At 33.4% G+C, this 14,191-nt stretch overlaps 1 protein-coding gene across 1 annotated transcript in view; it reads left to right on the forward strand.

Annotated features, from left to right (window-relative positions):
* LOC133182772 (uncharacterized) overlaps positions 1–14,191 on the forward strand; it is a 52,308-nt gene that overhangs the window by 33,086 nt on the left and 5,031 nt on the right. The window contains exons 26-34 of the mRNA XM_061317621.1: positions 88–283; positions 476–700; positions 1,506–1,593; positions 1,939–2,095; positions 7,184–7,316; positions 10,796–11,910; positions 11,988–12,180; positions 12,358–12,523; positions 12,630–12,743. Coding sequence (XP_061173605.1) covers positions 88–283; positions 476–700; positions 1,506–1,593; positions 1,939–2,095; positions 7,184–7,316; positions 10,796–11,910; positions 11,988–12,180; positions 12,358–12,523; positions 12,630–12,743 — 2,387 coding nt within the window. The remainder of the gene's footprint in view (positions 1–87; positions 284–475; positions 701–1,505; positions 1,594–1,938; positions 2,096–7,183; positions 7,317–10,795; positions 11,911–11,987; positions 12,181–12,357; positions 12,524–12,629; positions 12,744–14,191) is intronic.

Below are 14,191 nucleotides of genomic sequence, written 5' to 3' on the forward strand. Positions count from 1 at the left end.
CCACAGAACTTAATTTATAAGGTATAAAGATTTAAAAATGATACATATGATATTAAGAATTCAATTTAATCACCAAATGCTTTTTTTCTTAGGTACAACAGTGGGTGCTGGTGGTACAACGAGTGGTAATGGAAAAAATAAGGGAGGTGGTAATAAGAAAAACAGTATTGTATGGCCTCCTCCTGGCTCATATTATCCAGCCGTGTATAACATTTCCTTCTACAGCGCATCTTGTGTGTGGAGAGACAGGTCAAAGAGTATTTGGACAACAGAGGGTTGCTTTGTAAGTCTGTAACCAGCCTAACGAAATTTAAGATAAATTTGGAATAGATATTTCTAAAGAAAAAAAAATGTAAAAAAAAAATCATGTGTAAACGTATTGCAAATTAGATGAAAAATGAATGAGAGAGGTCAACATTTGAAAAAAAAGTTTACTCTTACAAATCAACTTTTTATTAATTTTACTTACTTGAAGGTTGGTCCACTTTCTAAGCCATACAGAGTACATTGTCTTTGCAATCATCTGACAGCCTTTGGTGCTGGTTTTGCTGTTCCAATGAATTCCCTCAATCTCAATGACTCTGGGTTTGCCAAGCTTGATGAAAACCCCGTAATATTTGCAACAATGGTCTCACTGATGTGTATCTACATACTGATGTTAATCTGGGCTAGAAAGAGAGACCTATTGGATAAAGTCATGGTAAGACAATCGACACAAAAGAACTAAGAACACAAGTTAATTCGCGCCTTTATTTTATGCACTCATAATTTATGGCATATTTCCTAGAATTTTTTTTAAAACTTCATAATAGACTTCATTTGTAATTTATTAATTGACTCTGATACCAATATTTATTAATTAGTTGCTGTTAAATACAACTCTTTCTGATCAAAGGATAAATATTTTATCCATTGAGATAAAGTCTTAAAATGTAACCGGATTTTGAAATACATGTACTCATGGATGTGGATAAATGACCTCTTAATTCAGAGTTTGATAAGTTGAATGAAGTTTAAGTTTATAGTTGTACAATGTTGTATATCATTTGAAATTAGTCATAAAATAAAAGTATTTTAATTTTCGTCTGTAAACAAGCCCCCATGAAACAACAAAAATTTTCTTACGCATTTGTTAAAAAACAATTAATGATACAGTTACAATTAATGATACATATGATAAAGCTGTTGGGGATGTTTTAAAAAATGATATTTTCCATTGATTTCTATAGCAAAATTATTGAGTTTCGACTATATATATATATATATATATATATATATATATATATATATATATATATATATATATATATATATATATATATTATATGTATAGAGAGAGAGGGAGAGAGAGAGAATCTAAATTTTAGTAAAATTAATTTGTCTATAAATTCTAAAAATAATTAGCATATAATATCTTGGAAATTGACACAGAGGGGTTGTACCTTGGGGCATTGCTCTTCATCATTAAAAAATATGATTTCAAGTTTGTTTGCACTTATTTCCAGGCTGGATCGTCACCTCTTCCCGATAATGACCCTAGGGACAAATATTTGTACGAATTGACTGTTTTCACCGGCTCTAGGAAGGGTTCAGGTAAGTGAAAGGCTTTTTCACTTTTTAAATTTTTTAACGTTCACACTTAATCGCACCAAATCAGAATATTGTTACAGCTTACATTATTTCAAACTATGTGAAAATCAGAGGCTAAAATAAAGAATCAGAATTCTTTAAAAATGTACGTTTTATACAATGTATGTAACAGGTTTTACAAGTACATACACTGCACACATTGCATACTTCATTCCATTTAAAAGTGGAGCATGGAACTACCACTGAATTCAGCTAAAATAAAATAAATTTTAGTCATTCATTACCTAATTTTTAAGAAATTTTCTTTTTATTTGAATAGCGTAATAGCTTCTTTAAAATACATTTCAGGAACCACAGCCAATGTTTCTTTCATTTTGACTGGAGAAAAAGCCGAAACACCGCCGCGATACTTGGCCGATGAGAAGCGCCCTGTTCTTCAAAGGTCAAATTGTGATGGTTTTATCATAGCAACCCCAAAATCACTTGGAAAACTTACCCACTTACGGTAAAATTGCTTTAATTGTACTTATGTTTCAACTATGCCAATTCTCAGAATACTTGATTCTCTGATTATTTATCTAGCAGGAACTCTTTCGCAGAGGTGGTAGGAATCATCTAATGATTTGGATAATACGCAGTTGAATACACAAGAGATCTCTACATTTTTTAGAACACATAAGACAACAGTCCTGTTGAAATATCTTGCCGAACATTTGGTGAACCAAAGCCCTCTTAAACTAGTATTAATTGTAACGGGGACCGTTACAGATGTTCCCCAAACGCTCCCCAACTTCCTTTTGGTGTCTTATTCCCTGTAAGCTTCATTAAATAAGGCAATCAAGTATATTGGGTTTTTTTACGCATTACACACGCGCGCACGGGCATGCATGTACAAAATGACAATGTCAGCTTGTCTACACTTTTAATACATCTTTATATTCAAATTTCATTAAAAGATAAAAAAAAATTCGGCTATATTAAGTATATCTGTCATTTTACGCATTGCATGAGCGCGCACGTGCATGCATGTCCATGATGACCGTGTCATCTTGTCAACACTATAAATATATCTACATATTTCGGGTATCAAATCATTTCATCAAAAAGTATAAAAGTAACAACTATATCAAGTATATTGGTCATTTTAGCATTGCATGCGCGCGCACGTGCATGCATATGCATGTTGACAATGTCGTCTTGTCTACATTTATAATATGTCTATATATATTCTGAGTATCAAAGCATAACATCAAAAAATGTAAAAGTTCTGGCTATATCAAGTATATTGGTGATTTTATTCATTGCACGCGCACGCACGTGCATGCAAATGCATGCATGTGCGCGCTGATCATGTCATCTTGTCTACACTTCTAATATATATTTATATTCTGAGTTTCAAAGCAATTCATCTAGAAATATACAAGTTAAGTCTATATCATTCGTATAGGTTATTTCAATCATTGCGCATGCGCACACGTGCATGAATGTGCATTTTGACCATGTCATCTTGTCTACACTATTAATATATCCTGATATCCTGAGTATCAAAGCATTTCATCAAAAGAGTTGAAAGTTATGGCTACATCAAGTATATTTGTCATTTTATTCATTGCAAGCGCACGCACGTGCACGGACGTGCATGCATGTATGCGCTGATCAAGTCTTCTTGTCTACACTTCTAATATATATTTATATTCTGAGTGTCAAAGCAATTCATCAAAAAATGTACAAGTTAAGTCTATATCAATTGTATTGGTTATTTTAATCAATGCGCATGCGCACACGTGCATGAATGTGCATTTTGACCATGTCATCTTGTCTACACTATTAATATATCCTGATATCCTGAGTATCAAAGCATTTCATCAAAAGAGTTGAAAGTTATGGCTACATCAAGTATATTTGTCATTTTATTCATTGCAAGCGCACGCACGTGCACGGACGTGCATGCATGTATGCGCTGATCAAGTCTTCTTGTCTACACTTCTAATATATATTTATATTCTGAGTGTCAAAGCAATTCATCAAAAAATGTACAAGTTAAGTCTATATCAATTGTATTGGTTATTTTAATCAATGCGCATGCGCGCACGTGCATGCATGTGCATTCTGACCATGTCATCTTGTCTACACTATTAATATATCCTTATATTCTGAGTATCAAAGTATTTCATCAAAAGATATAAAAGTTATGGCTATATCAAGTATATTGGTCATTTTACTCATTGCACGCGCACGCACGTGCATGCACGTGCGCGCAAAATGACCTTCGTTCCGCAAATCTACATAACATTCCTATTAACCCTAAAAAGGTTTCAACTCAATCGGATGTATAGTTTCGGAGATCACTCACGGACAAAAAAGTACCCAGGAAGAAAAATAATAATAATAATAATAACTAGAAACTCATTGCGAGCAATGAGAGGTCTTCCGTCCGATTCTGAAAATAAAAACGAAAGTTCAAGCTGAAAAAGAGATAAAAGAAATTCAGACACTCTGTAAATTTAACCCTTGTCGTCAGCGTGAAAATCCAACTTGCTAACGTTAACCATTCATTTTTTACATCACATCCGGTCACGACCGGAAGTACCAGAAGTAACGGCTATACAAGATTTTCTCACGATTCATATAACTGATGACTGACCATCAGTCTTGAAAGTTTTAGACTTCAGTCGTTTACTGTTGCCGAGCAATATTGTGAGATCAAATTCTAATTTTGAGGACAGGTAAACAAGAGACCGGAAGTGAATTTTATAAAAATCTTTGACTTTTCTCTAGACATTTGCAATATATACAACATACATAAAGTCATTTCAAGTACTTTATCGATGAGCAATATTTATGAGAAAGTTAAATATCAAAGTAAAGTGGTTTATCTCCTAAAACCGGAAGTTGACGTTTTTGTTTCCGGTGGAATCTAACATATTTCTAAACAGCGAAAGAGATGCAATAAAGTGATGCAAGCATTAATTTAAAAAAGAAAAGTTAATTTTTTTTTAGATTTCTTTGATCACTTACTGTGACAAGCGGAAGTGACGACTGACGCGTTTAACCCAAATGGTTTTGCCTACTCCTCAAGGTCTATTACTTATAAAAGTTTGGTGTTTTAATCTTTTACCTAGTTTTGAGATCTCGCTCAGACAACTTCAAATTTTGAGGACAGGAAAACATGCGACCGGAAGTGAATTTTTGAAAGATATTTACGATTACTCTAGACATTTGCAGTCTGAATAACATATTTAAAATTCATTTCAGATACTTTTTCTAGAAAAAAATATTGATGGAAAAGTAAAATACTCAAATTATGTAGTTTTTCTCTTATAACCGGAAGTTGTCGCTTTTGTTTCCGGTGAGACCAAGATCTTTCGAATCTGCGAAAAAGATGCAATAAAGTGATGCAATTTTTAATTAAAAAAAGAAAAGTTGAAATTTTCGATTTCTTTGATCACTTCCTGTGACGACCGGAAGTGACGGCTGACGCTCTGAACCCAAATGGTTTTGCCTACATCTTAAGGTCTGTTGCTCATATAAGTTTGGTGTCTTAATCTCTCACCGTTTCCGAGATCTTGCTCAGACAACTTCTCATTTTGAGGACAGGAAAACACGCGACCGGAAGTGAATTTTACAAAGATATTTAATGTTACTCTAGATATCTGCAGTTTGAATAACATATTTAAAATTCATTTCAAAAACTTTATCTACAAAGGATGTTAATGGGAAAGAAAAATACTAAAATTATGTAGTTTTTCTCTTATAACCGGAAGTTGTCGTTTTTGTTTCCGGTGGGACCAACATATTTCGAAACTACAAAAGAGATGCAATAATGTGATGAAAGTATTGATTTAAAAAAAAAAAGTTGAAATTTTATGATTTCTTTGATCACTTCCGTAAACGACCGGAAGTGCCGACGACGAACGAAAATGTGATTCCACAAATTTAGAAGTCACGTTCTATGCTCTCCAATAAGTCTCCAGTTCATATCTTTAGTCATTCTTGAGAACATTCGAGGACAAAATTTCATTTTAAAATCAGGAAATTGCCCGTAACTTGGAACCAAAATGGAATTTTCCAAATTTTCCTTGTGATGAAACAAGTTCATACAATGACTAATTTTTCCTGAAAGTTTCACGAAAAACCACTGAATAGTTTTCGAGAAAACGCCTGCACAAAATTTGGTCAAAAAAATAATAATAATAATAATAATAATAAGAAACAGTAGAATCACTATAAGGTCTTCCGTGAAAACGGAAGACCTTAATAAGAAACAGAGTAAAAACAATATGTTCCCAAACTTCGTTTGGGGAACATAATTACATTTTGTTATATATATTACAGAGCCAGTTCTTCTTATTAAATTCAGTCATTCACATTTAATATTTTTTGTTTATTGTTACTATTGAAAGTTGATAGAATTCTCTTTACATTTCTAATAAGACTACCTGCTGTCTGAAGTGCAACCTAGGCCTCGGCACTACTTTGTACTTTTTGCATACTAGTTGTTCCAATCATTTGATGGACAATGCTATGTTTCAGAAATATTTAAAGCTTTGACCTTGCCGCAAAAGTGAAACTGTTACAATCACGATGTTTGGAGAGTGGCCTGACCCCCCCCCCCCTTTTTTCCCCAACCTGAACTTTTACAGTTGACAGTGTTTATTTAAAGGTTAGGATTGTTTTTATTTTGATTGGGATAGGTCCAAATTTGAAAATTGGCCGTCGTTTTTCTGAAGTTTCACAGTTTCAATTTCTTTGTAAAATGCGATTGCCTAAAAATGAGTGAAATCTCATTTCTATAGGTAACTTGTTTTTATGGTCATTTTGGCCATCGGAAAAATATTAACGAACTTAAAGTTTTTGTATCTTTTTGTATTCACGGATTATTCTTATGATAAAAGATTTCAAATGTCCATCTGAATCTTCTTAGATATTTGGTTAATGCATTTGTTAATTACAACTTTTAAACTCTCAAGCATCTTGTTCGCAATTAAAATGTTTTGCATTTTTTCTGGAAAGGTTGGTTAGTTGGTTGTATAGTATTGTTGTACGTCCTATTAGAGAATTTTTCACTTATATAGAGACGTCACTATGTACCAGTGAAATGCTTCAAATTTATTTCACTAATATTTAACTAATGAAGTAATTATCTGATAATGCTCTGTACTTTTCATTTTCTGTAACTTGATTGCCATGGTGAATCAATAAATGAAACTAAAATTGAATTAAAAAGGCGGTAGCCCCCCTCCCCCTCCAAATTCGACATGGTAATGTATGAAATAATAAATAACATTTGTTCATGGAAAACGTCAAAGATTTTTCAAATAAGTTATATATATTTTTTGCCTTCCCCCTTTCAAAAACGATACTACGTGCCTGAGTCAGGTAGGTAACCGTGAGGTAATAACGATACTTATAAAAAGTATTAATGAAAACTTAAATATACATTTATACACGATATGTTATCAGAAGGGAAGACGGTTTAAGAAGGGATTAATGGAACAGACAACGCAAGATTTTGTTAATCACTAGACTTGAAGAAATCTTATACTAATCATTGTTAAATTCTATAGTAATTTAAAATTAAAATTTCTTTTAGAATCTGGCATGACAACATGGGGTCTAGCCCTTCATGGTATTTAAGTCGATTGCAAATTCAGGATCTTCAAACCGGAGACAAATATTTTTTCATATGTGAACAATGGTTGTCAGTGGACGATGAAGATGGACTGGTAATTATTAAATAATCCGTCATATAGTCATATTTTATTTCATGTGAGCTGAAAGCTTAAATATACTTTCCTGATCACATGTTTTGCGGCCTCCGTATGTCTGTCTGTCCGTCCGTCTGTACCAATTTTTCACATTTTCGACTTCTTTTTTTTAAAGAATCATTTGGCCATTAATTTTGAAAAAAAAATGACACAAAGCGTCGTGAGTAAAGGAGATTCTTAAATGTTCAAAAAAGGGCCAAGACTTCTGCAAAGACCAGATAATCAAGAAAGAGCAAAAATAACATGAGATAATTAAAAAACTTCATCTCAAGAATCACTGGAGAAGAAAAGATGACAATGATGAGAAAGCACCCTTAGCTAACACATATATATAGATTATAAATTGTTCAATCATGTTCCCAGGAGTAGGGTGGGGAACAATAGGGGATCGAAGTTTTACTTCGAAATAAACAGAGAAAATCGTTTTGAGGTAGTGACGACTCTTAATTGTCAAATCATGGCCTCATAGGGTAGGTGAGGCTACAATATAGCGGATCGATTAAATATACAGGAAAAATCATTTGAAAGTTACTCCTTATGAACCACTGGATCAGAAAAGATTAAACCCTTGAGAAAGCTTTCTGATAAAATGTAGATTCGAAATACTTCAATCACGGCCGCCTGGGGTTAGGGTTGGGCCACAATAATTGGTCAGAGTTTGACATTTAATTATGTAGGAAAAACCTTTTAAATTGTTTTTTGCAAGAACCACTGAACCCCCACCCCCTCCCCCCTAAAAAAAGAAATGTGTAAAAGCTTCCTGACAAAATGTAGATTCTAAATTGCTCAAATTATGACTCCTGTTGGTTGGGTGAGGCCACTGTAGGGGATCAAAGTATTACAAAGTGTTCAAATATATAAGATGATTTTTCTTTCTATGAACACCTGGACCATAAAAGACGAAATTTAGATGAAAGCATCTTGAGTTTGTGAAGATTCTAAATAATTTTTCAGGAACCACTGAGTTTATGTACATTCTAAATTGTTAAAATCGTGGCCACTATGGTGGGTGGGGCTAAAATACAAAATTAAGGTTCTACATTGAATATACACTGTGCATGTACAGGAAAATGTCTTTAAAAATCCTTCTTACGAAGCACTGGACAAGAGGAGATGAAATTTATGTGATAGCTTCCCGATATAATATAGATTATGAAATGTTTAAATATTCGTCACCTTGGGTAGAAGGGGACCACAATAGGAGGTAATGTTTTCACGTTGGCATGAATAGGAAAAGGAGTTAAAATCTGAAAAGCTGAAAATTGTGTGAAAGCTTTCCAAATAGTTATAATGTTGATTCTTAAAATTGTTCGAATCGATTCCCTATGGGTATTGTGGAGCCACAATGGGGTGAAGTTTTACTTTGGACTAAAGAAGAAAACATGTTTAAAAATTTCATCCGAATAAAATTATGCTAAATGCATGTACTAGGAAAAGAGTTTTCTTCTCTGTAACTGCAAGGCTATGATAGTCATACTGATATTGAAGAATTCCCTCATGTTGTATGGAATCAGAGATCCCTCAGCATTAGTTTGGGGCCTTAATATGGGGTCATTATTTTTCATAGGAATATAAAAAAATCTTTAAAATCTTCTGGAGATTAGAATAGCCTAAGTTACTTAGGTGAGCTTTGTGCCCCTTGTTGTCTCAACTGGCCCATAAAAGATTATGCAATGGTTAGGACACCGCCTTTTTGTCTGTTTTCGGGTAAAAAAAATCATAATCCTACTCATACTAAGTTTTGGTCCGATTTAAATAAAACTTAGTACACTTTTTCACTTAATTAAAGTATACTATTTTATGTACGTTTTTTTTCCATTTCAACGAAAGGTGTCGTAATGTTTACTAAAATAATTGTTCTTCGAAATTCTTTCAAAACACTACTCATCCTAAAGGAATAAAACTTGAGATCTTTAAGTAGACTTTACTAAGATACATAATTCTGCCTATGGTTTGTAGCTCACCTTAGCTGAAAGCTCAAGTGAGCTTTTCTGATCACATTTTGTCTGTCTGTCTGTAAACTTTTCACATTTTTGACCTCTTCTCGATAACCATTGGGCCAATTTCAACAAACATTCTATGGTGAAAGGGATTCAAGTTTGTTCAAATGAAGGGCCGCATCCTCTTTCAAGGGAAGATGATCAAGATTAAGTGAAATTTGGGGGCAAAAATGTTTCTTCTTAAGAACCAGTCGGCCAGAAAAGTTGAAACTTACGCGAAACCTTCATTACATAGTGTAAATTTTAAATTTGTTCAAATCATGACCCTCAGGGATAGGATGGGGCCACTATAGGAGATCAAAGTATTACATAGTAATATATAGGGAAAATCCTTAAAAATCTTCTTACGAAAAGAAAAGCCATGATAAGTCATTTTGATATGGAAGCATCCGCAAGTAGTGTAGATTCAAGTTTGTTCAAATGATGACCCCAGGGGAAGGGTGGTGCCACATATTTAAAAATCTTCTCAAGCAAAGCCATGATTAGTCGTATGAATATTGAAACATCCTCAGATAGTTTAAATTAAGTTTGTTTAAATCATCACTTGGGGGTACGGTGGGGTCACAACAGGAAAACAAAGAATTACATAGGAATGTATAGAGGGAAAAATCTGAAGAATGCAGTGTCATTTTTGACTCAGGTGATTGTTGTGGCCCATGGGCCTCCTGTTCGAATATGAAAATTTTAAAATGCTTCTCTCTGTACAGTTCTGGTCCTATATCAGTAAAGCTCTGCACACATCTCAACTACACTAAGATACTGTACAAAGTTCCTCTTCATCTTTTTTTTATTTCAGCGAATGGAGAGAAATTCTGTAAATTTCTTACAAAATGCTTTTTTTCCTCCTACAGTCAATAAAACCGTTTATAAACTAGATGCATATATATATATCCGTTTTTGATCTAGACTCACGGTGTTGCCATGAGTATAAGAAATACCAAAAATTCTGTGAAATTCTTTCTTTCAAAACGCTATTCCGTTCACAACTGGAGTTTTTCAATAAAACTGTACTCAAGTGGATCACAATAAAACGCACAATTCTGCTTTGTGGTTTTGATTTTGAAAAAAAAACAGTGTTACGTTCGAATTTAAATTCTAATTTTTTTATTAACTCTTTCAAAAGACTGTAGTTTTAGTCCGATTTCATTACAACTTGCTAAACAGAAACGAAACAAATATTAATTATCTTTATTAGAACTGCTTAAGTTTTAAGTGCTATTTTTTTCTTTTGATATACACGTGTACAATCCAGTAGAACTACATTCTCATCGGGGATTTCTAGTTCAAATTATTGTGTCTATAATTTCTAACTTTTTCTAGACTTTCTTTTTAGTCATTGTAGTTATCAGTATATATGTATTCATGGAAGACCCTTTCAGAAACATTTTTCATCGAAAAATAAAATCTATCTTTAATGTGATTTTTTTATCTTTAAAGATTGACCGAGTGGTTCCCGTAGCCGGTAGAGCAGAATTGACAAGCTTTAACTACTTGTTCTGGCAAAAGACGAAACACAATTTGGCTGATGGGCATTTGTGGTTCTCTATTTTTCAACGTCCTGCAAGGAGTAATTTTACTCGAGTCCAGCGCCTCACTTGTTGCTTGACACTTCTATTCACTACAATGGTTGTAAGCCTCGCTTGGTACCAGACAGACACAAGCCCTTCACCTACGCAAGTAAAACTTGGACCAGTTAGCTTTTCTCTGACAGGTGTTTACATTGGAGTCATGAGTGGTATCATGACCTTCCCAATTAATTTCATAATTGTTTTAATCTTCCGCTATTCTAAACCTAAGCCCGAGAAGAAAAAAGAATTTAATCCTAATAAGGTCAAAAACGAGGAGGATGAAAATAGCCCAAATGATGGATCAACAGAAGAAAAAGACAAGGAAACAAGAGCTCCCACGAGAATGGGTACAGAAATTAGTCTTTTCAGAGAAAAGTCTGAACTCAATCCAGATTTTGTGGAACTTGAACTGAAACAACAAGAGGAGTTTTTAGAAACTGGAGACGAGAAAAAGCGTGTGATGTCCTCAGATGAATCACATGAAGAAAAGCAGGTCATGAAAAAAGATCAGACAGAGTTTTCTCACAAAGTACAGGTTGTTGCATTTGAAAAGGAGGGTGCAACTAAAAGCAAAAAACGGTTACCATGGTGGTTCATCTATGTAGGATATATCCTGTCCTTCATTACTGTCGTCGTAGCATTTTACTTTGCTGTGGAATTTGGAGGTGTCTTTGGACTTAATAAATCAGTCAGTTGGTTGATAGGTTTCATCATGTCTTTGTTTGAGTCAGTCTTCTTCTCCCAGCCAATTAAAGTAATCATTTTTGCAATCTTCTACGCTCTTGTCATAAAGAAACCAGAGGCGCAAGACGAGGATGATATACCTTTGAAACCAGACTTAAGTAATGACGAAGAGTATCTTCATGATCATCTCACAGAAAAAGATTTAGAGGATCCTAAGAAGCTTCGAATGCTAGAGCAAAGGAAAACTCAAGCAACTTTACCACCAGAACTAGATTTCCTAAAAACTATTCGCGAGGAAAGGTAAGTATTTACTAGTAGTCAAGAATGATCCTCAAAAATCACTGAAAGAATAATAATGAAATTTGTTGTTCTTACAGGCAAAAGGAGCTTGCTATGTTTGCCATGTTTAAGGAGATAGGAATTTGCATTATGTTCCTGTATATAGTACTCACAATTGCATACGCAAACAGAGATCCTTGGTCATATTTACAGTATCGTAACTATGAGAACATCCTGAACAAAGGCACGTTTGCTCGAGAAATCGGAAACTATACTGTTTCTTTCATTGATGTAAGTACATTGAACTTGCTTTCGGCTTTTTGATTTGATCATTTGCTTGTTGAGTATATATTTAATAGTAAGTTTGTTTTATTTTGTATGGTATTTTAAATACTAGCAACAGTTGTAGGCCAAATATACAGATCCCTGTGATAAAAAGATAATAAATACAAAATTTCTCAATTTCAGATCAACTCTCGGGGGCAATTTTGGAACTGGAGTGAAAATGCGCTTCTGCAAGGGTTGTATAATACCAAATTCTACAACGGTGATCCAGTTATTGACAAACTTATAATCGACAAACAAAGTATATTAGTCGGTGGAGCAAGATTACGCCAGATGAGAATAACCCCAGGTCACTAAATTTAAAAAAGATTCCATTTTGACTACATAAAATTTTTCTTTAAATTTACAAAGCGGCCTAAAAATTATTGTATGAAATTATTTTGATTATTTTTTAGAACTGTGCTTTGTCCCACTTAATTATTTTGCCAAAGAATGTATGCCTTCTTATGATATGTTTTACGAGGACAAAACAAACTACAAACTACGATGGAATCCAGTGAACGATTCAGGTCAGACAAATTTAACAGACGAATTTAATTATATAAAATTAGTTTATGTTAACCTAGAGCTTATTTGCATATATCACTGTATGTATAAAGATTTTTTTTTTGCTTTAATTTTGAGTTGTTAAATACTATCAACCAAAGATGCCATAACCAATACTCTGTTAATTGGTATGGATTCGTGTGATTTCACAGCACATACATTTAACACATTTTGAGTAAATTATAAAATACAGACAATGTGAATAGGATCACTACAATACTATATATTTTTTAAATAATTATTTGTAAATTATACCGGAAGCCTACTTAACTCTCATGAATCTCATTTAACTGAACAGAAGTATTATATCTTTTTGAAATACCATTTCGAGCTTCAGGAAAACCTTTTACACTTTTTAAGAAGAAAAATTAAAAAACAATACACGTTTCCTTTCCAATAGTCATGATTGACAAATATCCGTGGTTAGTGTACAGTCCCATTCTGAGTGGTGAACTTTGGAATATTACATCTTGTTTCGACCCCATTCATACATGTATCTTGTAAGAAATGATCTTCTTCTTTCAGGACCCTTTGTTTTCTGTACCATACCTGTAGGCAGAAAATCACGCTAACTGCGAGTACATGTATCAAAATCATTCTGTTTTCAATCTTTCGTTTTAACTATTCAAACTCTGCGTAAAACTTACGGAAATAAATGGTTTTGCAAGACAAATGAACACGGTCTTAGATGCACCATTGTCTTACTCTAAGCGAACAAAGGAAAGACTACCTTTACTATTTTGTCTGTGATAGCTGAAGATGATATTTTCTAGCGATACCTTTTTTCTAAAAAAAAAATTAAAAGAATTCAGAAGCACTTATATTTATTAATGGTATACCTATCAGAAAACGTTTAACAAAAATCTTTAAGCAAGGGACATGCAATTCATTTTACAGTATTATTACCGATGAAGCTACAGATTGCAGATTCTTCAGAACAGTAAACCAAGAAAAGTGACGAATCCACAGTATTTACATTGCAATAGCCATGTTTAAATTAAATATAATTTTTTCAAGTAAGCTCCGTAAAATAAGAATATATCTTTACATAATATATTAATTCTAATATTTACACAGATCACAGATGTGCATTAGAGAAGATATTCAGCCCCTTCAATGTAAATCTCAAAAAAAGTTCAAGAGTAAAGTTTAATTGTAAATCACAGTATTTATTATAACAGTTGACTACAGTAAACCTTAGAAAACTATTGCTAAGGTTGGGGTCAGAAAATCGCTTTCTGAAATAGCGTAAAATCAAGTTTGTTCAAATGAAGGCCCCGATTTTAGGGAGGAGCCACAATAGACAATTTTTTTTTTTCGTCGGAAAATAAAGGGAAAACCATATTTAAATATGCTTTCTGAAGAAAAGTAGAGCCATGATTACCGGTAGTCAGTTTCATTTTTTTTTTCC

This window comes from Saccostrea echinata, unplaced genomic scaffold (assembly GCF_033153115.1).
Source record: "Saccostrea echinata isolate AGI-Se365-2 ecotype Australia unplaced genomic scaffold, CSIRO_AGI_Sech_v1 ptg000009l, whole genome shotgun sequence".
NCBI lineage: Eukaryota > Metazoa > Mollusca > Bivalvia > Ostreida > Ostreidae > Saccostrea > Saccostrea echinata.